The following is a 27,130-nucleotide window of genomic DNA, read 5'->3' as shown; positions in this document are numbered from 1 at the left end:
TAAGAAAGCCTAGCGATACCAAAGTCGACATCAATATTTAAAACATAATTGCAACGAAAACTTTCTTAAGAATTTTTCAAAAAAATTAATATATGATGCGAAACTGTGGTAGAAATTTCATATTAAAAAATGGAGAGACTTAGCAGTTCCACTTTTGAGGTAAAAAAGTACGAAGTATGTGATTCGATAAAATTCTGAAAGAACAGAAAGCACGCATGTGTACAGATATAATACATTTACGCGTGTCTCTACGTAAGGCGCGGGACTAGTTCTTCAAAACAGTTTCCACGCCTTCGTGCGACATGCTTTTGCGAGCGATTGTACTAGAAGAAATAGCTTAAAAAAAGAACGTGTTACGTATTACATATGTAATTTTATTAATTTTATCAAGTACAAAATATTTGTTAATGTATTATTTAATAAAATTCTCTTAACAAAATGTATAAAAAGAGTATTTGGACGGATTGGACAGATATTGTATACATGTTATAACAAAGGACGGATTCAAATTCAATTCCACCGTTTTACCTTATATTATAGATTATATGATATGGAAAATATGAATTAGTTTTATCGCAGAAATACTCCGCATCGTCATTTGTTCCTAAATATGTTCCTTTCAGATACATGCAAAGTATCGACTTACATATAGTTACAATTAAAATATATATAATATATAATTATTTGTTCCATGCATAGTTGAAAAACATTGTTTTTCTAATGAAAAGGAATATCACTAGTTGCAAGAAACCGACGCTGGAGTAATATCTTTTGCTATTATTCGTCATTTCACTATATGCCATAAACTATGCAAAGATACCATGACGATCAACCAAGAAACATGTAGTTTCTCCGCTGCAGACTGAAAGAAAAGAAGCAAATTCCATGTACATAGGCTGTGTGGCTAATGAAGCTTTTAGAATTAGTATGTAAATTATGACTTACGATAACATAATAATTGCATTTATCTCCTTGACAACAATCAGAACATTTCCAGTCTTCATACCATATATATGTGCAATCTCCCATATTAGAATGTTTTATTCTTTCGCATTCTTTTCTTGTTGCACATCTTTTTGAAACATAAAACTGTTTCTTCGCACCTTGTGACCAATATGGAGTACCTATAAACGATATACGATGTTACAAGCATTTAAACAAATGGTTTATATTGAAACGAACCATCGCGTATTGGTTAGTGTAAATATAACCTCAAACGTTGCTTTCAAACGAATTGTCAGCTATGGAAACTGTAAAACTTACTTCCCCATTTAATTTCCGTTAAACACGTGTCTTGACTCTGTTCACAGATTTTTGTACTCTTTAAACATTTTTCTCGGTTACCCTCTTGATTGGTACATACATAGCATTCCAGGGCGTGGCCTAAAAACATTTATAAATAAACAAAAGTATTCAACGAACCAGTATTTAGTTAACATACTAAATGATAAGTAGCATGCGATGAAAAGGGCACAATATAATCTTGTTAATCTCATTGTGGAACAACAAATACATAAATTCAGATGAAAAAAACAAAATCACTGCACAATGCGACACTTGTCAAATCGAATGTAGGAAGAGATCGACAACTATAACGTTGGTACGAATGATGACGTTGACGCTCTCTATGAAGTTCGAATAATTTTACGGCTACGAATTAAAAAGGAATATGTATCTATTACGCTAAAATAACAATGAAGCATTATTAATCAAGCGGTCAAAAGTTCTTTAGCGTTTATCTCGATATTATTTCAGTTTATTCGTTTCTCTATCGATCTCATTGTAATTGGTAAAAGTGCAAATTAAATCGAGCAGCAGAAGAAAGACGTACATCGATAATACAAAAATCGATCACGTCTACAAGAAACATTTCGTGTGCACGTAAGAAGTTCATGCATGATTTTGTTATTAAAAATAACTAGTACAAATAATATTGATTCGCGCGTTAAAACTCGAGGTATATGCATCAATTTTCTGGTTGACTGGCTTAGGGTCGAATTATATTTGCTCCAATCTCTGATCAATCCAGTACATGGTTTGAAAATTCCCTATTGAATTTTTTCAGGTGAATTTGTTCACGTTGACTTACGTAACGATATAATATAAGAGCGAACGTAAAAATTTCAATCTTCCGAGCCTATGCTATGCTATCAAAAGACATACGTACATCCAACGATGAATTCTAACGATGAAAAAAAACAGAGAACACGATGGAAATGACTTTATACGTATAGGAATGAATAGAAGATTAAAAATGGAAAAATGTTAGAACCATTTTAGCATAGTAGAAGAGAAACGATATTGATTAAAGAAAGAAGGAAAAAATCAAAGTCGCTATTGAGAAAGCGGAAGAAGAAGCAGCGCATAATAGAGAAAAATACGGTAGAAAGTAAGAAAGCGAGGAAGCGAAGCAGCAAGGATGCAGGGGGAAGGTTAGCTAGTGCATTGATACTCCCCTCTCTAAGTACGTAGTCCGAACTCTCCCTCGGGGTTTCGGTGAGGTCGCATGTGCTCGCGGTTCTCGCGGATGTCGAATGTCGATATTCGAGTGCGCGGCGCAGGCTGAGCAGTAGCAGTGTCGAGCCACTGCGCCGAGAATCTAAAATTATCGGCCGGTTCGTGAGAGGGGAGGGCAGGCATATGCAGAGGTGGAGAAGGCGAGAGAAAGGGTGGCGGGGAGGTTGACAGAACGATGCAGGAAAAAAGAAAAGAGAGCGAGGAAAAAAGAGAGAAGCAAAAGGATAAGGATGGAGAAAGAGTACGTAGCCAAGAAGAACGGTGGCGAAAATTCTCATGGAGAACTAAAAGAAGGGAAAAAGGGAGAAGGTCGATCGGAACTAGGAAGATGTAGATCATTATGTTCGATGATTATTTTATTCCTTGATAGGAATCGACGAAAGTAGAAAGAAACATTAGATTTAGGCTAAAATACAAATATGAATTGACAAGGACACAGAATGCAAAAAAAAAAAAAAAAAAATGGAAGATGAGAAGGTGGATGATATGAAAAGGAAAATGGAAAGCTGGAATGGAGATGGAAGCTGCGGGTGGGCAACGGCTGGGCATTGGAGAGCATGGCTGGAATGAGGAGGGCGACGAGAGAGGAGTACGGGCGAGGAGAACGGGCACGCGCGCGCGCCGTTTGGCATAGGTAAGAAGAGAGGAAAAACGAAAGGGAAGGGTGGTGAAGCGGGGATCGGATGCAGGCATAGAGCACGGGGTAGCGATGGTCGCGGAGGAGGGTGAAGAGGGAGAGGAGGTGGAGGAGGAGGAGGTGAAACGTTGCGGTGGTGGTGGCAAGCAGGCAGCGGCGGCGGCGGCGGCGGCGGCGGCGGTGGTGGCGGTGACGGCGTTGGCAGCGAGCGAGGGCAGAGTCGTTGACGGTGACCGTCGGTCTCGACACGAGTTACCGTGACAAGTGCATTACTTATCGCACGTCGAGCGAGTACACATTGGACGCGCACGTCGAGCATTTCGACAACCGCGCAAACAAACGGCTTTTTCTCTTTCTTCGCTCCTTCGGTTTTCGTCTCTTTCTTCTCGACCGTACTCTTTCCCGACTTGTCCTCCCTTTCCCTGAGCGTTTCCCCGAGCATTCCTGTGGTTGTTGGCTCTCGCTCGGATAGCTTACTCTTCCCCAGCAAGGGTCGATTCGTATACGCGCGTGCATCTTTCGACTGACGTGTGACAGTCGAGGAAAAGCTGCCGCAGCTCCGTACATCAAGGGAAGAGTGGCCTGAAAGTGTGCGAGCCACGATCAAACTTTCACAGATTTTTGCTCCGATCATTATCTAGGGGAATCGATTAGTTGACTGCACGATGGCGGACGATCAGGAAGCAAACAACACGTGTGAGGATTCCCTTGGGCCCGGCGACGCGAACACTGCATTCGCCAAAAAAATTAGGGGACGAAAAGGAGCTCTCAAGAAGAAGAATGTCTACGTCGTCAAAAATCATAGCTTCATGCCGCGCTTCTTCAAGCAACCGACCTTCTGTAGTCATTGCAAGGACTTTATATGGTGAGTCCTTTGAATCGTCTTTTTCTTTATCTCGCGTTCCATCCTTCTCTCGCGATGTTCTCTGTCCTTACATCACCGCTCCACTTTTGTCTTCCCGCTCCTCTCCTTCTATCGATTCTCCTTTTCGCAATCGAATTTAATCTACGTACAATCGAATATCTGTCGCGTCTTGAGTTCCATTTGGAACGTGCGATTGTCTCTATTTTTCTCGTCATTTTTTCATCTTTCTCCTCTTTCCCTTTCTCTCTTTTTCTCTCTCGCTTTCTCTTTCTTTCTGTTTCTGTCCTCGATGATACATAAATCCAGTGGCCGGTAGCTGCCGGTAGAGTAACTCTAGCAACGGTTAAACGGTCCGGCCTTGAGAATACTCGCGCTTCGTCTAAATTAGAAACGACGACCGAATGAGAGATCAATTTGAGCGCGGGATTTTCGAACGATTTCAAGCAATCCAGCATCCATGAAACGAGTCCTGTCTTTTCTCTTTTAAGCTGTATCGATTATGGGACATCCAATAATTATACTTACATTTTCCGTTGATAAGATCGAAGAAAGTAGAATCACATCGAATATATGCGTCGGCAAGTAAAAAGAATCGGCAATCGAAACGATGGCAAATCTTTGACTGACGATATTTCGTATTTGCGTAAGAAATATCGAATCGCAATTGTCCGATCTCCTCCGTATATTTTATACGATTTAGCGTACGATAGACAACGATACGTAATTAATTCGCTGTAAAGCGTCAGGTAAAAGAAGTTTACGGCATGGCATAACCCGGATGATATCTAACGAGTAACATTTACGTGCAGTTGAAACGGTTACAGGCATTGACGCACAATAGCGAGCGACCCAGTAACCAAACTAACTTGTTTCGCCGACATCGATTTTGCCGTTGAGAACGGACGCAACAGACGTTTCCGATCCAATTCTTCCACACCTTTTGTTGTTGCCTTCTTGCGGAAAAAGAAACGCGAAATGATCGAGAAGTCGTGTCGGTATCTTGGTTAGACTATCCCAACGATTCTCTTTGTTTCTTCATGACGCTCCTATACTTGTGCTTTCTTCCAGTTTGATTTGTTTAAAAACATCGACGACGAATAATTCTGTTAAATTGTGTCAAATATGGTTAACCGTGATTCTGCCCGTGATTATTTTCGATCAACCGCGACGATCCGATATTCGATGCGATCCGATGCGATCCGATCCGATCCAATTGAATCCAAGTCGATCTGATTCGATCCGGTCGTGTATAACCGGAATGTACGAGTCTACTCGCTCGCCAGTGTTTGCTCTCATTTACGATCGACACTTGAATGTAACGTTCCGCCACCTTTTCTTCTCACGCTCGTTCGAACCTTGAACGATTGTCTTTCAAATATACGTCAACCGCATTTTTATTATGCAATATGAGGTTCAAATAAAGAAAGGCAAAAACGATAATGTTGTTATCGTCATTATTATTATTTATTGCTCTATCCATACGGAATAGTCTTTGGGTGTGACAATTGCATTTAACAGACACTTTACATGTCAACTTAATTGTAAAACTTTAAACCCAAGTACAACGTATTACCTGATCACATACAAAAGCGACACAATGTTTTCTTTTACGAGCTTCTCTCGAAGAAAACAACAGATCATTTCTCGGATTTCGTTACCTAATAATGGAAGTGAAGCGTCTTTGCGAGGATTGACGAACCTACTCACGCTTGACCGCAAGATTTATTTCACTGGCTTCTGTCTATTCGCGAATCACGTGTGGCGATTGCAAGTCGTAACGTATTTAAAACTATAAGTCGTTATCGAGTTGTGTGGTTTCGCGTGACGAACTTGCATGATCCGCCAGGATGGCTAACACAAGCTCGCCATTCATTTCTAATTACATACTTAGGTGTTCTTTGCCACACCGCCACACCGACAATACCCACTGATTTTATTTACGCGAAGCGATAACGCTGCACTCTTTTCTTGTTCAATTGCTACACGCTAACGAGAAGATAGAAGGATGAAGAAGAGAATGTGCCTCTTGTCGAGGAATCGGTTGCACAACGAGCAATGGTTGCGCGTCGATATACATATACATACACACGTATATGGCGGTAGAGATGACGAATCACATACCAAACGATGCATTTGAGTTTCGTGAACCTTGAGATCGAGATGACGAAGCCAATCGACGACGATTCATCTTCGACTCTGTGTAATCTTCATCCAGGGAAGAATAATACGCACGATTCTAACGAAATATCGTAGATCCTAAGCATTGTTGCGTATTCATCTATACATAGAAAAAAAAAAAAAAAAAAGATAGGTCGCACGATGCTAAAGAGGGTCAACAACGACCAAAAGACTTCCACTCGTTAAACAAAGGGATTGGCCCGTTCCCTTTGGATAAACATCGACTTGTCGATTTACAACCAATTGCTCGGAAGTATCTGCTTCCGACATGGCTTGCTTCTGACAGGCCGATAAGTATACGATCGAGTTCAATGAAAAGGAAGCAAACGCGTTAGCTCCGTTGTCGAATTTCGAAAAATTTACCGCCGATGGTTATAATACGGATTCTAATCTCATCTGCCTTTATCGAACGGTCGAACGCAAATTATGGTGATTTTTAGCTCGAAAAACTGCGTCCAGCAAACAGGGAGAAACATTAAGTTTGTCGTATGTTACTTTAAAGTTTAATGCTTTCGACTTATCGATCGCATCGCGTTGTAACGAAAGGAGAACAGCCTATAGCTACCTCGTCGGAATTCTCAAGCAACGCGACTATTATTTTTGGATCGTTGAAAACGTTTTTTATTTTAGAGATCAGTTACTTTTCAGAACTAGGAAGCTGGTTATCGAGTTTACATGGAAGAGACACCCAAGAGTTCGATCGTAAAAAGAATTGAATACGCGTTCAAACAGGAAAGTTTGTTTTACTTTTAGCGTACTCATTTTCTTCGTTTCTCCTCGTGTGTGCCTTTCGTTTAAACTCGCGTGTTTCTTATTACGCGCGAGAAGGATGAAAAGATATTTTGCACAGAGAAAGATGCACTCTTGCATCGTTCAGAGCGATTTTCGTCGTTGGGTATCTTATCAGGTAATTTCTTTAAGCTGCCCGAACGATGTCCGCGTGTCCCCCTTTCGCCAATTGATACTTTATCGATTTTAAACGCTTCCGCTTAGCAAATCGACAGACTATCCGATTGATTGGCTTTTTTTCGTATCAATTGTTTTACGACGTCGTATCGCTGAATACCTACGTAGTCGTTGATTAGACTGCGCACACCTGGTGCAGGGTTATCTTACGCTACGTTTCGTATTTCGCGAAAATCCGAACACGATGTGCCGGTAGATGAACGTTAGCGTTGCTACCAAACGAACGCCCCGATTTATTCGTACGTTAGTTCACTCGTATTTGAGATTCGATGGAATATCAGGACACGGATTCCGACAATCCTGGCCATTCCTCGGAAATTCATGAGAATCCTGTCGCGTTGATCGTATCGGTGTGCCGCACACGCGCGTTGTGTCTACATACCTATCCAGTAGCTTTGAACTTCCATTTAATCATGATTTTATGGAATCGTGCTTGAAACGTATTCGAAGCTTCCTCATTTTGTCAACGAGTTGGCCGGGTCGTGTCGCGTAGCGTCAGTTAAAACGAAACGCGAAAAATAGAAAATTCTCTTTGAGAATTCTCGTAGGAGACTGGTCGCTACAATTTATCAACAATATTTTTCGCCGCCGTCTATTTCACCGCGTTCGGAGGAATTCTGTAAGCGCTGGAATCTAAAAAAGCACGTTCCGTGAAAGCGAGCGTGCTCTGGCCGAAGGCCAGCGCCTGTGAGCTGCCTGTTGAATTTTGCATCCAACGTTAAGGATCTCTTTCTCAATCTCTCGTGCATCGTTCACAATACCAATCGATCTTTGCGATAAAATTTATACTTTCTTGCAAACGAGACGCATAGAATCAGCGGACAGGCGTATCGGAAACGGTCGCGTCTTTGACAAACGACCGATCGCTATTCGCCGCTAAACTAAACATCGCGACACCCATTTGTCGTTGTGCGAAGGTTTCGTTGCGAAGAAGTACTCGCGATACCTATTTCGGACTAATAAATTCGGGATGAAAGGTGAGAGGCGAGGATACGTGCTCGTAAACGCGAGTACGCTGGACGCTTCGTTTGGGAATTTTTAGCGGTCCGTTGCGGTTCATTGCGGTCCATGCGGGGGAAGAGCGAGGCCAGGGAGGCTAGAAAATCGATGGGAACCGAGCGAACCCAATTAGCTTAGAACAAAAGGCTTTCGATGGATTCTCGCCTGGATCGGTAAGGTCGTCGTGAGTCTCGATGAGCCCAGGAAACCCGTCACGGTCCAAGAAGCACCTGCGGGTTAAGCGAATATACATAGACGCGATATCGCGATCGATTACATTTTCTCGAGAAGAGACTATAAAACCTTACGTTTGTACGATTCCTTTGGCAATTACCGATATGTACATTCATTGGCAATTTTCCGTCCGAGCTTCCTTCTTATCCTTCCTTGTCGTTAGTCATATTTCTACGATCATTTGCATATTACACACGCGTCGTATGTATTTAAAATTTCCCATAAATGCGTAAAAATTCGTCTATTCCATTATCAGCTTTACTATCCTTCCCTTTGCTACCGGGACCTCGATTGATCGTATCCTCCGGTCAGAGTGGAAAATCGTATTCGAAACACGGTGAATTTTCATAGCGCGTTCCTCCTCTTTCACCGGATAGTCAGCAGGACGGAACTAACTCGTTCCCTCTCCACCCTCCCTCTCTCTCTCTCTTTTTCTCCCTCTGTCTTTCATCCAGCTAACCCATATCGGCTTTCGCTCGAATATCCAGCTGATTCGACTAAAAAAATCGACAGCGCTGTGCCAAGCGATGTTGTTTGTTCGTTTGGGACGAAACGAGCCAAACTCCTGCAGCGATAGTTGGTTAGAAGATTAACGATATTTGGCGATCGTGTGTCGGAAGGTAGAGAGTATCGGGTAGAATACGGTCGCCGCCGGTGTGGTGTTCCCTTCCGGCTCCGTTACAGTGGTACACGAGTAGCGGATAGCCAAACCAGTCGACTAAATCGACCTTAATTTTCCAAAGGGCGGCTACTGACGGTGTATCCCGCATCGAAAATAGAACCGATCTACTTGTTATTCCAGTTATAGTAACTTCCACCACATAGGCATATATATCGCGTGTGTATACAATATATAGACGTATATCAAGTATATCAAGTGTACGTATATGAAGTAGCAACGCTGATTGATGCGATGACACTTAGAACGTTACGCAGCGTTCTATTTTTTCTTAATAGGGATTCATTCCCGGACAAGATGTACACGTTTCTCGATACGGCCAGGTTTAACGTTTAACGGATTTTACGACCGTGTAATGTAGCTTTAACGCGCGAAATCGACTTTCTTTTATACTGTTCGGCGTACCTGCAGATCGACCGAGCGAATAAACTCTCGTTTCTTATCGCGTATAAGCGATTTAAGCTTGTCGTTCACCTCGTGGCACGACATCGGACCAGTTGTCCATGCATTCATCGCATTTGCCACACACGCCTTATCGACATCGATACGGCACAAACGTTATGTAAAGGAATATACGAGATTTAATATCGGAAGGAAAGACAGGGAAGGGAAGCACGAAGAAGAAAAGGAGGTTTGTTCGATTTTAAGACACCGTTATTATTATCGTTTATTCGCAAACTAACGCGAAGAGAACTCTGTTATTCCGGTAAGATAAACAGAGATTAATAAGACGGCGTAGAAAACGCAATTACGATGAAAGGACACGGTTGTGAAATACGAAACGCGACTGTATTTACGTCGATGTTGGTTCGATGTCGTTCATGTGCCCTGCTGTTAAGTGAGCGATAGCCTTTAAGCTTTGAAGAAATGTAGGCTAATCGGGGATTTGTATCGATCTTTCTTCTTTCTTCCTTTTCCTTATTCCTTTCTTTTCGTATTCCACGTGTCCTTTCTGAACGTCTTCTTGTGTTTCGCACACTTTCCAGTTATAATCCCTGATCCCTTCGTGAAAGTGGATAAAACAGACCGATTTGTCGCTATCTTTTTCTTCTTCGCTACCGTACGAGTTTCATTCTCGCGTTTGATCTCGCATTATCCTTTCGGTCGACCTGTCCTCGTCGCTTATCGTACGTAAGGTCGTTACGCTTTACGATCCGCCAATGATTCGCCCTTTGTTCATTATTCTCGGTTCGAGCGACGCCTTTGAAACTGCGAATACGCGAATTCCGTTTGATCGCTGGCAATACGATACGCGTAATCGGAAGCTACGCGCACCGAGGTCTAGTCGTCTTGAATCGAAACCTTATTGGTATTGCAGCGAAGCCTTGAAATCGAACGATTTGCTCGTTAAAGCTGTGTTAATCACTCACGGACCGGTATAGATGGTTACCGCGCGTTACATCACTGGTAAATAAATGCTATATCGGGAATGTACATTGGATCGTCTCCCAAGATCCAACAACTTCTCTTTCCTAGACACGCGTTCGTTCTGTTTAAGTTCAAGCTTGAGCTAATATCGAGAGCTTGTTTACGTTGTTTGGCCAAGGTTTTAATATACGTGGTATATAACGATTCGATAAAGTAGAATTCGTATCCTTCCTCGTTTCATTGAAATCGCCGATAATCGGGATAAAAAATCTACTTTGAACGTTTATCGAAAGGTTTTTATACAGGTACTTTCTTATTTAACGGACTAACGTAGTAAAAGTGTAGAGAGAGAAGAGCTCGTTCGCACTTTGCTTTTGACAAGCCACCGAACGAAATGCATGCTGTTTCAATTGATCGAACATACAGACCTCGAACGCGTTTCCCCATGCAGCACGAGACTCGTCAGTCTGTCGTACTACAAATAGTTGTTAGGTGCTTTGTTAGTCAGAAATAACAACTACAACAACAAGAACAACAACAACAAGAACAACAACAACAACTGGAACAACAGAGAACGATGGGAGCGTTCGATGAAAAAATGAATTTCACGACGAAAACTTTTGTTTCAGGGGCTTTGGGAAGCAAGGATACCAATGTCAAGGTAAGAACGTCCGAGGCTTCGACGTGATCGACCTCTTGTTCAGCCACAATCCGTCCTATGGAACAACTTTGGCTCCATTTTGCCGCTTGTGTTTCAGTTTGCAGTTTCGTCGTTCATAAACGATGTCACGAATACGTGACTTTCACGTGCCCTGGCGCCGACAAAGGAGCTGACTCGGACGTGAGTATCGACGAATTGCATATCTCGTTACACACGATTCTTTTCGTTTATTATTCTTCTTTCTCGAAGCAGTTTTATCGCGCCTTTCTCTCTTTCGTCCGAAGCCAAGGACGTTCTAAACGCGCTTCGTTTCGAACAAAAAAAAAAAAAAAGAAAAAAAGAAAAAGAAAATTGTTGCAGTCGCGATTTTCACGCGATTCGATTAGCTCGCATACCCCGTAGTGTGTTGTCTGTACTGCGTATACGATTCGTGGGATCGAAGCGAATTTCAAGAATAGCAGAATATGGAAATTCTGGAAGCGAAGAAATGCGCGTGTGTTGCGCACGGGTGTCCACCACGGACTATTGTATTACGCCGAGACAGCTTGCAATTACGTTCTCTATTTCTTTTTCTCTGTCTTTCTCTCTCTCTCTCTCTCTCTCTCTTATAACTCTAGCTCGCTTACAATCTCTGTCGTCTAAATACGTGTTAATTAATAGCAGCAGCGTTAAACACGCGTAGAGGACCGAGCATATTGGTAGCCGCTGCGAAAAGTGGCGACCGGTTAAGGAAGGTCGTTGCCGGATCGATATCGAGGTCGAGCTTTCCGTCGACCAAACGCGCGCGGATCGTATTTTTACAGTGTAATCGATTCGATGGATTCCGTATTTTACCAGCTAATGAAATTCGTTCTATCGAACAAAACTCGTGTTACCTACACTTACGTATATCTAATAATAATAAGATAAAAGAAAGAAATGATAGAAATAGAAAACGTAGATGAATTTATCTCGCGTTTGAATACATACGCCGATGTAATTTGAAGAAATGGACCAGAACGTAATTGTTTAAGCGTGTCGAGAAGGAGAGGAAGAAAGAGAGAAGGGTAACGAGCTAAAACGAATCGTCTAATAGCCAATAAATAAAGCCGTAACGCGACGATTAAAAGAACAAGGATGATCCTCGGCTGGAGAAAATAGGGAAAGGACACCCGGGGCTAAGAGCTATATATTTCTCCACGTTTTCTCGCACCGCGCACGATTGGCCTAAGCGTTTACTGCGCTTCGTTTAACCACGCTTGTAACACGGAATAATTATGCGGACGACTATAAGGAAATTCGTTGGCCCGGATCGTCAAAACGGGAACAACGCTCACGACTCGTTGCGAGATCGCAACAAGCGAATCGGAAAATTCACCGCTCCCATCATCCTGATGCGACGCCTTCGAGCAACCTGTCGAAGGATCGACGAGTCGCGAACGTTTTTCCAATCACTGCGGAAGGAAATGGTTTTTATTTACATTTGGGTACTCGACTAAAACGATCAATGTCCTAGCGTCTTCCTTGGCCCTGGTGCTGATTTCCTTGTGCTTCTGTGCTTCGAAGATGACTCTTTCTCGAAACCCGTAATCCCTATACGTCCTGGCAGATCGAATTGCGGCGCAATTTCCCTGAAGGTGATATCTTTGCCAGCCAACGAAAACGTACACGGTTGATCGATCGATCGGAAACTAAATTTCAAAATTGGCTGCGTTTTGACGTCGGTTAACTGACACGTCCGTGCACGTAGCGGTTACGAGTAACGAGTCATGCCAGGCCGAGCAATAATCGAGTTGGCGCTTTCGTAGTTTGAAAGCGAGGCATAACTTAGAGAACTTAATGGACCACAGAGCGGAGGACACAGTGCCGCCTCGTGATAACACGTCACACGGAACCGTGGTGTCGCTTGTTCGTTTCAACTGCGAAACTGGCTCGTTTCGCGGTTACCGCTGCCACCGATTCCGATGCTGCTCCACGCGACGGCTAGACGACCCGTTTCTAACTTGGACCAACGTACATAGACCCGGTTTATTTCGAACGACGTGTTACACGCCTCTGTCACTAGCGAGCGCGTGCAAGCTTCGTGGAATGGAAATAAGCGCTGGAGCAGATGTTTCGAAACGAGCGTGTCGCTATCACGCGATCGTTCACTTCGATATCATTGCAATTACGTCCCCGTGGAAAACCGGGCAACGCGTTTATTCGCTTATCAGGGAAATCGATCGCCATCGATACGTGTTACAACATCCTTTCTATTCGATCTCGATCCTGATTTTCATTCCGATCCCGATTACGATCCCTACGCCATGACCCGAGAGTCTGCGTGTGTGTGCACGGTGTAATGGTGTAATAACGCAGGACACGCGGACGAAGCACCAATTCAAGCAACACACCTACAACAGCCCCACCTTCTGTGACCACTGCGGTAGTCTTCTCTATGGTGTCATCCACCAGGGCATGAAGTGCCAAGGTATCATATTAAAAACGAAAAGAAAAAAGAATGGAAAGAAAAAACGAGAACACGTAACCAGTCACACGCACACAGACACACGAAAAGAAAAAGGACACAGACACTATCGCACTTTATACTGACCGTACATTTTGTCTATGGTCTACCGTTTGTTCGTGGTGTTGCTTTATCTTCGTCTTGTTTCCTCTAATCTTCTTCGTGTCTTCTGATCTTCTACTTTTTCTTCTTTTTCTTCTACTCTCTCATTTTACTTTCCCTCTTCTTCTTCTTCTTCTTCTTCTACTACAACTACTACTACCACCGTTTCTTCTTCTTATTCCTCTTCCCGATGTTCTTCGTACTTTGTAAATATTCTTTCGCAAAGCTTATCTCTGCCGCGCAAGAGTTTAACATATTCGTGCGTACGTAGGAGCCTGAACGCTCGCGAATTTCACAGAACAAGTTATGGTCGATGCGCGATATATCGTCTTCGAACAGTTTTCTCGATCACGCGCAAATTAATTTCTAGCTGGTTTTTTCCTGTTTCGAATTTACGATTCGCGGCAAGTTTTCACGCGGCAATCCTTGCGCGCACAACTTAAATCGTTATTTGTGCCTTCGAACGACACTCGTATCCGCGTACGTTTATCTCTATGTGCGCACAGAAACGTGTACCTATTTACTTTTCACGGGACGGGGATAAAGAAGCGAAGAGAAGAATAGAAGAGAGACAGCGAGATACAGAAGAAAAGAAATGGAAAGCTAGGGGAGAGAGATACACGATGTACATGTATAACAGAGGATACGATTCGACTTTGGTTTACTTTTCTGTCCGCTTCTTTCTTTCCAGTTTCCGCTCTCTGTTTCCCTCGCTCCTTTGCTCTCCTTGCGATCGTCGTGGTGAGCGATCTGGCGATGGGACAAAAATCAATTTAACAAAATCCGACGAAACTCGTTTCGTTAATCGTTTCCGCAACCGGAAAGCTATAGAAAATATAGAAACGTCGAAACGGCGTAGGTACATACCCATCGCTAGACGAATCCTGTCTTTTTTCACACACGACTTGTCTTTTCTCTTTTGAAATTTAATGTGTGCGCGTGAAACGTTTCCTTCCCACTTACACCTTTAAACCTTTTCACACTTCTCCTCGTTCTACTTTTCACGATGTGTGTGTGTGCACAGACTTTGATGTTCGTATACATATGTATAATAGTTACACGCAATATTTAGCTTGGCCTTTTAGACGTCGAAGCTTGATATTTGCGTTACTTTGTTACATCTACGATCTTCTCTCACAGTTGTCGGTGTTTCTCGAGATAGGCAAAATTGTGAATTCGCGGATGACGCGACGACTTTGAATGCACGAAGATCGCAAAGAACGCGCGATAGAAATAGCGGAAAGTAATAGTTTTCGAGCCGGCCGCCGTGCCAGGTTGCTCGTAAAATTTCGAGTTGAATCAGATAGTAACCAGCAGCGAGAAAGAACGAACGATAATATTAATTATGGTTTGGACGATGGAAAGGCAACGCGTGGTTTCTCTCATACTGTGAATAACGTCTTCGACTCTAAGCTTCTTCCGAATAAAGGCGATTTTCGATCCTGTACAATATTATACATATGATATATTATATTATACTTGTTATATTTTTGTAAATAACTCTTCTATTTTGTACAGATTGTCTATGCATTCTGTGTCTTTCCGCTTCTACGTGTTTTTTTCGGATAATCTGATGTCCCGCACACTTTGTACGTTGATCTATGCCGCATCATGTGTCACCGCAATTCGTTTTCTATAATGTACATATGTGTGATTTCTGTGGCGCGTCTCGGTACCTCTTTTTTCCCTCGCGTCCCTTTCCGCGAGATACACGCGAAATCCGACAAATCGACATTCCTTTGCACCGTGTAATTTCCACTTTTCTATTTTATCGACGAGCCATGCGTAGAAATAGACGAGAGGTTTGCGAACGAAAAGTCGGAAGAAGAATTCCAGGCTCCGGAGCATAGAGTATAGAAAAGGTGTTTGGCGCCAAGAGAGTAAAAGAGAAAGAGCGTAGTAGGGGGCGGGCTGAATTGGAAGAAGAGCGGCGTGGAAATGAATTAAACGCTGGAGACTACCGGGGTCGGGAGAAAAGCCTGGAAAATCGAGGCAATGAAGCGGGCTACGTTAGTGCCCGAAAGACGGCAAGGCCTACTTTGCTCATCGCTTCCCTCGCTGTTCCTCTTTCCATCTTTCTCTCCGTTAGCTCGATCCCATCTTACTCACGGGCTAGTCCATTTCAGCTCGTCCTGGCCTCCCTTTCACGCCATCAGCCCGACCGACCAAGCGGCCGCCCACCCTCCCACTGGGATTCTTCCATTTTTTCTTTCTCGTTGTACGGAAACTAAGAAGAAAAAGAGACAAATTCAATTTCGCGTAGCAAACCATGACCTTAACTGGGTTCCGGGTGAACGTTACCGAGCTACTAGCTGGCTATCTTTATCGCGACAAGGATTCCTTCCCGACAAATAGGTTTACACTGGTGGGAAACGACATTCCTCCCTTCGCTCGAATCGAAAAAGATGTTAAGACGACTTTTCCGTAAACCGTCTCCGATTAAATTTGAGATTAAATCGAGAGAGCGGTTGATTCGACCAACCACTGAAACGGACGCAGCAACACCTTTGTACTTTCAATTTCGGCCATCCGTTCTCTTCGTAGACTTTGTTCCAGCAGCTTCGACCGGAATCCGAACGCGTCTAATCGTAGCGAAAAGCGAGAACCGGGAAACCATTTTTTTTTTTTTTTTTTTTTTGGTCGACATTTGTTTTCAGTAAACTAAATTGGTAAAGGCGATATAATAGCAGTTTCGGTCGAGCTATCGGTAGAGACGAAGTAGCGAGGATTCGGCTGGTATCGCTCGGACTCAGAGCATCAGATCACAATGAAGGACCGGGCTTTCCCGGGCCGCTATTTCTTGTTCCCAGATGAGCACCGCACACAAATGGGAGGTTTTCACGTACCTGACGCCAACCTTCTGCGACCACTGCGGCTCGATGCTTCACGGTATCGCGCATCAGGGACTTAAATGTTCAGGTAGTTAACAAACATTCAAATCAAACAAACTCAGTCCGCAATACATTCCACGAAGCGGTTAGATTTCGCACTCGTTTATCTCTTCACGTAGTTATCTTCGGTATAACGTACAAGTTCGCATTCGTCTAGATTCGAGTAGAAACAGCTGCTACCGGCATATCTACCCTCCGTCGCGTCGCTTGTATCGAGCGACGCGCCTCTCAATATAATAAACTTTGAAAACGCGTTGCGCTGTCTCTCTCTCGGATCCAGCTGGACCGCGATACCCATATTACAAACTGTGCGATCAATTTTTCAAATCCGTCCTCGATTCTCGATTCAACGATTCAACCCGAAGAGAGTAGGTACGACGCCCCTCCGTACGTACTTACCTTCTGTAACTACAAGTCGATCGAATAAATTACCACGTAAATGTGCGAAATAACGCAATACTCGATAGAGCTTCGCTTCTGCGTCTCACTTTCAGTATCCTTATATTCCTCGATCTTATCCAACTACCATCTCTCCGACCTGGAAATCGCAGTTTAAGAAAATTCTCACTCGTCCGTCAGTGATCGCTAACTGCATCTACGATTCAAACGTATCCTTTTCTACGTTTCTTTCGCTGTTCTCGACTCGACTTTGGAAACCTCGGCAATTTCCATCCTTGCTCCCGTTCATCTTAATTTCTAAGATAAGAAAAACATTAGGAAGGTTATCCCCGTGCATGACAAACGTTCCCACCGTATTTTCCTCGTCGCTGTCATCATCGTGCACCTGTTCCGTGCTGTCTCTCCCTTCCTGTCTCATCTTCGTTCACATCATCGTCGTCATCGTGGTCCGTCGTTGTTCTCGTTTCCGTTCAGCTCTTCCACTCTTTGCCATTTCATTTTTCGATCACCGAGCAGACCAATTGGTCGGTTCGCTGTCAGAACCTTCTTCGTTTCTTCCAACAACCCGCATCCTCGATTTACTTTTCAATTTTTCATAAAACCTTCTGTGTATATCGGACGTATTGAACTCGTTACATCGATATATCTACATATCATATACATATACATAGATAAGTCGCGTTTTCAAGCGATTTTTAAACCGTATCGCGTGGATCGTGTACGTGGCTCGTAAGATCGACGATCTTCGACATCTGCTCTGAAACGTCCGTATCCAACGTTTACGATGTTCACGACGTTGGTAGGTACGAATAATTTTCTTACCCTTGGAATATCGTTATCCGTATCTCTCCCTGTTTCTTAAGAAGGAACGCTATACTGTTCTGCTCGTATCTTCGTTCGATGATTGTCGGTGATACCGCGCACCCTCATTCGCTGCGAAACGTTACCCGTTCCGTTTAAAGTGGAAGATGGGAACACCTTGCACTTGGTTGTTTGCCTATTAGCTCCTCGCTTGCTTACCCCGTTGCTCTTTTTGCCACATCCTATCGCACAGTTAGGCGAGCTCACCGCCTTCTATACATATACATACATCTATATAAAATACCTTAACAACAGTGTACGTACGGTATTTGTTCGCGATCTTTATACATAGATATTGTATATACGGTACATAATTGTTACACGATTGTACATACGATGCATGCTCGTAATTATCATAATACGTATACGTAGATTTGTCCTTTGCTCATTAGCGAGTAAACATGAACGCAACACCTACTTTTCTTCGTTGATTATGCCACCCTTTGATTGCATATTATTATTTTCAGATCATGCATACCATTCATACGTGTCAACTGCGATATTAGATTTTCCAATATACTACTATATGTATATACAGATACATATGTACATACGTATCTATGTATGTGTACTCGCGTGTGTCAAAACTTTCCTTCGTATCCTTCGATGGAATTTCGTTAAATGGTAACACTTTGTTCCCTTCTGGTTTCTCTGTGATGCTTGGTATGCGCACGGGAGAACATATCTATGTACATATGTTTCACGATCGCTGTCTTTTCTTTCCTTTACGCGCTATCCATACCGATGCGAACGCGTAGATATCGACTTCCAACGATAATTACCTGTTCGGTATAGATCTTGTATATATTATACCAGATCACGTGGTTTGTCATAGTGGCAGCTTCTCGTTGTATTCCACTTATCGCAGTCAGGATTACGAGGTGTTATCGACCGATCGATGCGCGGATCGCGTGAGTAGAAAATCTCGTAAACGAAACGAAAGAGAAATAGCGAACGAAGAAACGACCGTGAATGCGTTTACCAGCGGTCGATAATGTCCTCGTAATTCGTATATAAACTCCCTTTGTATTACGATTTATGCACGAACTTCCGTCGATCGAGCATGTCATTCGGACGGTTGTTCGTTCAAGTTCCGCGCGTGTGCACTTTCGACTGCAGCCGCGATCGCGCGTCTCGAATCGTTTTTCCATCGAGGAAAAATGAGAAAAACGGACCGAACCAGCTTCGATCGCGCGTAACGTTCGAGTAGCGTAAACGATAAGAAGGTTTGGAAAAATGAACGAACGAAAAAGACAGAGAGAAGGAGACGGTCGACAGCTGCAGTTTCGATGGCTAATGAAACGCGTAATGAACCGCGCCCCTATTCTGCATCCTGCTGCTCGAACCAAGACTTTCAGACAAAATATGCCGAGAAACCGCACGAAAGAAAAGAAGTAAATGAGTAATACGAAAAAGAAATGAAAAAAAAAAAAAAAACAGAAAATATACGAGATTACCGGTCTGGCTGCAACGTAAACGTGCCAGCGAGTATCGAACAACGATTATAATCGATCATGATCTAATAACGTAGCATGCGACATGAACGTACACAAGAGATGCGAGGAGAGCGTGCCGAATCTTTGCGGATGCGATCACACCGAGAGACGTGGTCGTATGTTGTTGCACATCTCATGTTCCGGAAACAAGCTCACCGTCGAAGGTACGTTTACCTTCCGCTTTGCTGCTCTCGATTTTTCCTACGACGATTTCCCTCTTCGTTGTACGAGTGAACAACGGAGAATAAAAGAGAAAGGATTTGCAAACGTAAAGTGCCATGTATCTTTCATACTTTATAATTATATTTTCTACAAGCGGAACGAAAGTTGTGTCTAGTTTAAGAGGGTGTCCTGAATTAGAATGTTCTAAAACAGCGTCTTTTTCTGATGTTTTTTAGAAGAGAAGAAAAATGCGAAGTTATTGAACTTCGAGGTATGGTTTTGTATATATTTAACGAATACAAACAAATTTTTTTTAAAGTAAAAGAAAAATTGTAACAGATTTCTAACCTATTTCATTTCAGAATTATAACCTATTTCATGGGCCGCAAATCGGCGTGAAAGATGCACCTCGTAATTCTTGATTGAAAGAAAAATCCAAAAAAGGATTAAATTATTATATATTTTTCTTCTGGGTGAACTAAACAATGGCAGAAAAAAATGTGAAATTAAAAATTTTGGCGGGTTTAAAAAAAATATGTCTTAAAAAAGAAAATAAATTTCAAGATGCTATAACAATTATTTAAATAAACTTTTCGACGAACGTTTTTAGTTCACCCAGAAGAAAAATATATAATAATTTAATCCTTTTTTGGATTTTTCTTTCAGTCAAGAATTACAAGGTGCAATTTACAATTTTTCTTTTATTTAAAAAAAAAAATTTGTTTGTATTCGTTAAATATATACAAAACCATACCTTGAAATTCAACAACTTCGCATCTCTCCTGCTCTTAAAAAAAAAATCACAAAAAGACGCTGTTTTAGAACATTCTAATTGAGGACATCTTCTTAAAGATAGAAAATATGTTTTTGAAAAACCGTCCGACCAACCGTCGCGGAATCGAATGCAAAAGAGCGACAATCGTCTTTGTTCGATGCACGTACGTAGATTTGCAACTTGAACGCCACAGCTGTGTAGCACGGTTCGCGTATAAAATGGATTTAGTCTTTTTTACACCATCCTGCGATAATTACCATTAAAAATACCCTTGTAATCGATTTATCGATTCTTTGGTCAAACGGCTGGCTCTGCAAGAGATGAAATAGGGCCCCGGAGCGACGCGACGCGACCAACGCAACGTCTTTATTATTAGATGATTATTACCGGTCAAATTAAGCTTCTTTCGTCTCAAGGCCGTGATATTAAACGATCGTTGATTATCGTAAATGAAATTCTACCCTTTCTCCGTTGCTCGTAGAACGGAACAGTCGCGTAGGACGGTTGAAAGCGAGAGCGAATACCAAAGCAAAGAATGTACCGAACATGAGGAAAATTATCGTAAATTTTCGCTGCGATTACAGTGAAACAGGGACGAAATCTGATTCCGATGGATCCAAACGGTTTGTCGGATCCCTATGTCAAGCTGAAGTTGATTCCGGATTCGGACAACGTGAAGAAGAAAACGAAAACGATCAAATCCTCGTTGAATCCCGAATGGAACGAGACGATCATTTTGTAAGTGACGGTAAAATTCGTTTCTTCTCGAAACGATCTCGAGAGATATGGTTTTTAATCTCGACGCGAAGAAGATGTATGTATTGCGCGCGAATAGTTGTAAGAATGTAGCTAAAGAACGATCGATTCGATTTTTAGCGATCTGAAACCGGAGGACAAAGACAGGCGACTTTTGATCGAAGTTTGGGATTGGGATCGGACGTCGAGGAACGACTTCATGGGTTCGCTGTCGTTCGGCATATCGGAGCTTATCAAAGCGCCTGCCAGCGGATGGTTCAAACTTCTCACGCAAGAAGAAGGAGAATACTACAATGTACCTGTGCCGGAAGAGGGTGTGGATCTTGCCGAGTTGAAGATGAAAGTGCGAGTACGTTTCTTGCTGGGCAATGCGAAAGAAAAAAAAAGCAAGGAAACGACACGTTGCGATAATAAACGATTATCCTGATTTTCTTATCCCGTAGAAAACTTCGGTAACGAGGAAAACGACGGCGACTCAGGACAAGGAAGTGCCACACAACATGGGCAAGAGCGACTTAATACGAGCGAGCGATTTCCACTTCCTGATGGTGCTCGGCAAAGGCAGCTTCGGAAAAGTCAGTCGTTCGTTCCATATACATAGATATTTAAACAAATAATAATTAATAAAGCGACAAATGCACGTATGTTTGGACCGCGTCATGTACATTACACGGGGGTCGTGTTTAAGGTGATGTTGGCGGAGAGGAAAGGAACCGACGAACTATACGCCATCAAGATCTTGAAGAAAGACATAATAATACAGGACGACGACGTAGAATGTACTATGGTCGAAAAACGCGTTTTGGCGTTGTCAAGTAAACCGCCGTTTTTGGTGCAACTACACTCTTGCTTCCAAACCATGGACCGACTGTATTTCGTGATGGAATACGTCAACGGTGGCGACTTGATGTACCAGATACAGCAGTGTGGCAAGTTCAAAGAGCCTGTCGCAGTGTAAGTCTCGATCGTCGAACAAAATCGCGCGCTATTCGCGCGGTAGCGATGATTCGCGTTAACCACCGTACTCTTGTCGTTCGTAGATTCTACTCGTCCGAAATAGCGATCGGTCTCTTCTTTCTTCATGGCCGAGGTATCGTGTACCGTGATCTGAAGCTGGACAACGTTCTACTGGATCAAGACGGCCATATCAAGATCGCGGACTTTGGAATGTGCAAAGAAGGTATCAACGGAGACAAGACTACCAAGACGTTCTGCGGAACACCCGATTACATCGCTCCGGAAGTTAGTATTCCGCTTCTTCCTGACCAAAGCTATCGCAACATATACAGCATACTATATATACATACTATACGTACATCGCGTATATACGAGGATTCGCGACACGTATCGATTCGTTTGCTCGTTTATTGCAGATTATATTGTATCAACCGTACGGAAAATCGGTTGATTGGTGGGCATACGGCGTACTGTTGTACGAAATGTTGGTAGGTCAGCCGCCGTTCGACGGAGAAGACGAAGAGGAACTGTTCGCCGCGATTACGGAGCATAACGTTAGCTATCCAAAGAGCTTATCGAAGGAAGCCAGAGAAATTTGTAAAGCGGTAAGCGTCGCGCCATCGGCCGACGATTTTGTGGTTTAACCGCGATTAAATTATCGATTTCGACCTTGGTTTTTCAGTTCCTCACCAAGAACCCGGTGAAGAGACTTGGTTGCGGACTACGCGGAGAGGAAGACGTTCGTAGTCACGCGTTCTTCCGACGGATCGATTGGGAGAAGATAGAAAATCGAGAGGTGCAGCCGCCGTTCAAGCCAAAAATCGTGAGTATATCGCGTACACGCGAAGGCAAACGATATGAAAGATAAATAACGCGTGAACGTTTGCCCCGTAGAAACATCGCAAGGACGTGAGCAACTTTGATAAACAGTTCACCTCGGAGAAGACAGATTTAACGCCCACGGACAAATTATTTATGATGAACCTGGATCAAACGGAGTTTATGGGTTTCTCGTTTCTCAATCCAGAATTCGTGCAACACGTTTAAATCGATAGAATATTTAAGTCACTGGATAGTTTTAATCTCTCCATTTCCTTCGACGTTCATCTTCCGACTCTTTGCTACTCAGGGCTTTCACCGTCATTTCTCCCTTCTCTCTATGTCTCTCTCCCTTCCGTCCTTTTCCTCGCGTCGAATCACTTTCTCTTTCGAATCATTCTCTGTTGCAAACGCAACCCGAAACTTTTCATCTTGTATCTTTAAAATAAAGATCGGGGTAGTCTGAGACGTCTGGTCGCTCGTATCGCGTTAGTATCGTGAGAAATTACAGGACCGGCATGAATAATGGATTCGTCGAACGAATCTGAAATCGTAAGAAAAAGAAGGAAAATAAACTACGATCATTCGCTGAGGAAACATCGTGCTTCCTCTTGCGCTTTTATCAAGAATCGAGAATATTTCCTAATTACGATACTCGTTCTATTCTCCCCTTTCCCTCCCCTATGTACGTTATCGTTATACGTTTACCTCGGTATGTTCTACCGTTGCCTTCCGGAATACACATACACAAACACAGAAATACACGCATTTATATATAAACGATGCATACCGAACAGACGAATTATATTCTTACTGTCATATTATCATGGTTATTATTATATAGATAATCTTATAAAAATAGTCTGAAATTGTTAAACGTTATACGTATTAAATTTCCATCCGCGTTTCGTTAACGTTAGATACACTTTTCGTCTCTATGATCTTTACAAGTAGTTAAAGTACGTCTACACATAGTATTCGAATGTTCTCATGCACCGGTTTTATCTCCCATTGAAATTGAAATTTCCTAGCGTTATAAATATTCGATTCATATTCTCGTTTCGTATGTCTGCACTCGTTTACACTAACACGTATACACAGGTACATGCTTACATTTATACACATGTGCCGAAGCAGAATTATTACGCGATACAATCATTCTTGTTTCCTACTGTTAATGAATTATATCGTCGGAGCACGAACCTGACGCGTCTTTTCTTACGAATTCTATTAATTCGTTGCCAGGAACGTGTTCGATGACCACCATATCGGTAATAAGACTTACGATCGTAAAACTAATTTCATACCACGCGAGGGTACGCCGTGAATGTCGATGATGTTGTTACACGGGTTACATATACAACACATGGTTGGAGCTGCTAAAAGATCGACGATGCGTTTAATGATCGCGAAGAGTACACGGTTGTTTTGCCTGTTCGATCGGACGTTGTTCTTGTCTAGTTTATAACCAGTGTCCGTCAGATGTTTGCTCCCGTTTCAACGTTCACCGCTCGTTGAACGTTGTCGTTGGTCGAAAGAACGACTCTGCACCTCGAGCAACGTGTTCGTCACGTGAATAGACCGTTCTAGACAATGAACAGCTGTTCTCGACAGCACACACACCTCGTCTCCTCTGCTTCCTTTCGTTTGTCGATTTCGACTTTGCTCGAGATCATAAAACGAGCAACGCCTCGGTATTCCCTGATGAAACTCTTCTCGTGCCTCAAATCCTCGCTCCAGTGATATACGCCTTTTCTATCGAACTTGTTTCGGCTCGCGTCATCGAGGACGAGAACGATCCGACGTAAGAAGACCGGACGAATATCTCGTCTTCCGTCGCGTAGAACGTCACGCGCAACAAGAAGAAATACAAGAATTCCTTGAGAATCGTTCGTTGAGATCGTGAAACGTTCTCCTCCTCGATTTCTCTTTCTCGGTCGGTTAACATGCCGACTCTCGATAGTAGGATTAATTATTACTTGTCGATTAACTGCGCGTAATTGTCGTAGATAGATAGATATACACACACATATGCATGCGCGCACACGCGCGTAAACACACATACACAGAGTTGACTGACTCGTTAACTTGAACGGACATCCCTTTTTTTTTTTTTTTTTTCTCTCCTATTCGTTTCGCGTTCACGACTCGTCGAGTGACGGTGTAATCGTACAACAATCAACGGAACGTCGAGACAAATAGACGCGTTTGAGTTGGAGCGCGAACTACGAATTGCTGAAATACCTAGCGTCTAGGTATTTTACTTGGTATCCTTGAGGACGACGCTCACTCGCCGAGAACCATGTGTATACGCTAAAAACTCGTATCTTTTCGCTGCACTTCCAACGTTCCACGCAGACGATCTTTCCGTTTATCGTCACATTCGACATAGCAGGAATGACGAAGGTAGTTTAGTAACCAAGGATTACCATACGCGGAGATACAGATATTCGTAGCTCGAGATGCTCGAATCGCGAGTTTGCAGATCGTTCGATCATTGAGAATACTAAAAGATGGATACGCTCTAGTGATTCAGTTAGATTCGTTAAAACTTGGACATTTAATAATCCTCTATTACCTTGGTTGTTCAACAACGAACAGATACGAGTTTACAAGTTTGGAAAAAGTCGAACATAATAATTACATCTGATTAAGCGTGTTCCAATAAATAAGTAATTATCGTGACGTAGTTCTCGCCCCCTTATTCAGCGGGTGATCCAATCTTGTTCTTCTATCAGCAAATCGGGCGAATTTACGTAATCTCGTCCATATTTCACCGTCGTTGTCTAATTAAATTGGCCGCGTTACCACGGCTTGCTCGTTTATTCGTTAAGGCGAAGCCGGAACGAGTATCGTTTGATTCTCTCAACAAACGGTTCGTATAATTAATAATAGAACGACGCACGTGTTGGTTCTATCGCGTAGCTAAAGTTCACCTTTAATTTACCGAAAAGTCGAAAATAGCCGCGCGTAAATTACGTTCCGAATTCGTTTTACGCCGCAGGATCGATTTCGGAACATTTACGATAATTCTACCGACGAATCTCATCGAGGTCCTAAATACTCCGGCACGAGACTACGTAATCTACGCCCGAGATCTATTTTTGTACGAAAAAAAGAAAAAAAAGACCAACAAAAAAAAAAAAGAAAAAAAGGAATGAAATTCGACAAAGAATTTGCTGTAAACGCGATGGCGATTCTTCTTTCTCGTTGCTCGTCGTCGAGAAGGAGATAGTACTTTTTCCCCATCACTGTACCGTGACACCTTTCGTAACGCTCTTTTAGCCTCTACGCGACATTCGAACGTTGTTGTCAAAGGAACGTTAACCAAAGATAATCGTCGGATGATTTCGAGAGCCGTAGCCATCGATTAGCGGAGCGTTTAAACGATTCGATTCGCGAGATATATTTCGAAAGCGAAATAATAGAGAAACTAGAAACGTAGCGATCGATCGTCCTACGAGTCGGTACTCAACGACGTAAGTACTTACATACTTACGTTTTCGTTGTTTCGTCGAGACTGCGATAGCGTACGTATTTACTTAAATACATATTAAAATAAGCTTCGCTCTACGTTGATGTTCCAGCGAGGCGACACAGTGATTTTACAATCGTTGTGCCGATTTATCTCTTTTGTCCTTCTCTTTCTTTTCTTGTTTTTTTCTTCGAAAAAGGAAACAATGAAAAAAGAAGGAAAAAAAAACGATGTCTTTCTATCGATTTTTCTTTATCTCGGTTAGGGATAATAGTTGACTGTTTCCTCTCCGATTCTGCTTCTGACCTCCTTTTCTATACCCCTTTTATCCTTCGCACTCTGTTCGCTGTTCTCGATAAACTTACATTTTAAAACTAAGGGATAGAGAACGGTACCGTTTATGCAGTTTTCAGTGCGACGAACAAACATATTCGCGTACCTCGATTTTAACGCGAGGATCATCGCTGCGTGTCTTTTTTCACGCATGAAATTGAAATTAACAACGCGCGGATCTTTGAAGCTTAAAACTCGACCGCTCTGCAGAAGTAGCGCGAGTAGCGAAGCAGTTGATCGGCAGCGTGATTAAATCGAAAAGGTTTACGAATTTGTTTGTTCGAATACGAAAAATTGACGTTAATAAGGAGAAAAGAAGAGGACGGGGATATTCGAAATGTAGCGAATGTAATCCGCGTAGTTCCGGTCACTCTCGAAGTTGTAATTCTGTTCTTTTATCTCGATTACACGTCGTATAACACTATACACACGTTCGCTCGTACACACATATTTTTAAAATGTTTTCTGCATTTATAATGTCGTAATAAAAGTTTCGAATCGTGTCATGAGAAAAA

The 27,130-nt window shown here is 42.7% G+C and overlaps 2 protein-coding genes and 2 long non-coding RNA genes across 8 annotated transcripts; 1 reads left to right on the top strand and 3 right to left on the bottom strand.

The window, feature by feature from the left end:
• Positions 1–383: 383 nt before the first annotated feature.
• LOC139994089 (UPAR/Ly6 domain-containing protein cold-like) lies at positions 384–14,097 on the bottom strand. 2 transcript variants are annotated; one of them, XM_072016405.1, is made up of 4 exons: positions 13,677–14,097; positions 1,264–1,383; positions 946–1,124; positions 384–862 (listed from the first exon to the last, which is right to left on the bottom strand). In XM_072016405.1, the coding sequence occupies exons 1-4, from the start codon at positions 13,681–13,683 to the stop codon at positions 785–787; spliced, it is 384 nt and encodes a 127-aa protein (XP_071872506.1). In that variant the 5' UTR covers positions 13,684–14,097; the 3' UTR covers positions 384–784. The 2 variants fall into 2 exon arrangements, with proteins under 2 accessions (XP_071872506.1, XP_071872505.1); XM_072016404.1 differs by lacking the exon at positions 13,677–14,097 and adding an exon at positions 1,442–1,779 and having other exon boundaries at positions 389–862.
• Positions 3,335–27,118, top strand: Pkc53e (Protein C kinase 53E). 3 transcript variants are annotated; one of them, XM_072016387.1, is made up of 13 exons: positions 3,335–4,019; positions 11,073–11,104; positions 11,202–11,284; positions 13,442–13,553; positions 19,374–19,502; positions 20,860–21,013; positions 21,152–21,380; positions 21,475–21,606; positions 21,720–21,985; positions 22,072–22,273; positions 22,405–22,593; positions 22,671–22,811; positions 22,883–27,118. In XM_072016387.1, the coding sequence occupies exons 1-13, from the start codon at positions 3,820–3,822 to the stop codon at positions 23,033–23,035; spliced, it is 2,022 nt and encodes a 673-aa protein (XP_071872488.1). In that variant the 5' UTR covers positions 3,335–3,819; the 3' UTR covers positions 23,036–27,118. The 3 variants fall into 3 exon arrangements, with proteins under 3 accessions (XP_071872488.1, XP_071872489.1, XP_071872490.1); XM_072016388.1 differs by lacking the exon at positions 13,442–13,553 and adding an exon at positions 16,502–16,610 and having other exon boundaries at positions 3,336–4,019; XM_072016389.1 differs by lacking the exons at positions 3,335–4,019; positions 13,442–13,553.
• On the bottom strand, positions 3,788–9,563 carry LOC139994092 (uncharacterized). The gene is made up of 2 exons (XR_011801555.1): positions 8,471–9,563; positions 3,788–8,392 (listed from the first exon to the last, which is right to left on the bottom strand). It is a non-coding gene; the product is annotated as an uncharacterized lncRNA (long non-coding RNA).
• Positions 17,491–19,374, bottom strand: LOC139994091 (uncharacterized). 2 transcript variants are annotated; one of them, XR_011801553.1, is made up of 2 exons: positions 18,261–19,374; positions 17,491–18,055 (listed from the first exon to the last, which is right to left on the bottom strand). It is a non-coding gene; the product is annotated as an uncharacterized lncRNA (long non-coding RNA). The 2 variants fall into 2 exon arrangements; XR_011801554.1 differs by having other exon boundaries at positions 18,397–19,374.
• Positions 27,119–27,130: the final 12 nt, after the last annotated feature.

This window comes from Bombus fervidus, chromosome 14 (genome assembly GCF_041682495.2).
Source record: "Bombus fervidus isolate BK054 chromosome 14, iyBomFerv1, whole genome shotgun sequence".
NCBI lineage: Eukaryota > Metazoa > Arthropoda > Insecta > Hymenoptera > Apidae > Bombus > Bombus fervidus.
This window is presented reverse-complemented; position numbering and strand designations above follow the sequence as displayed.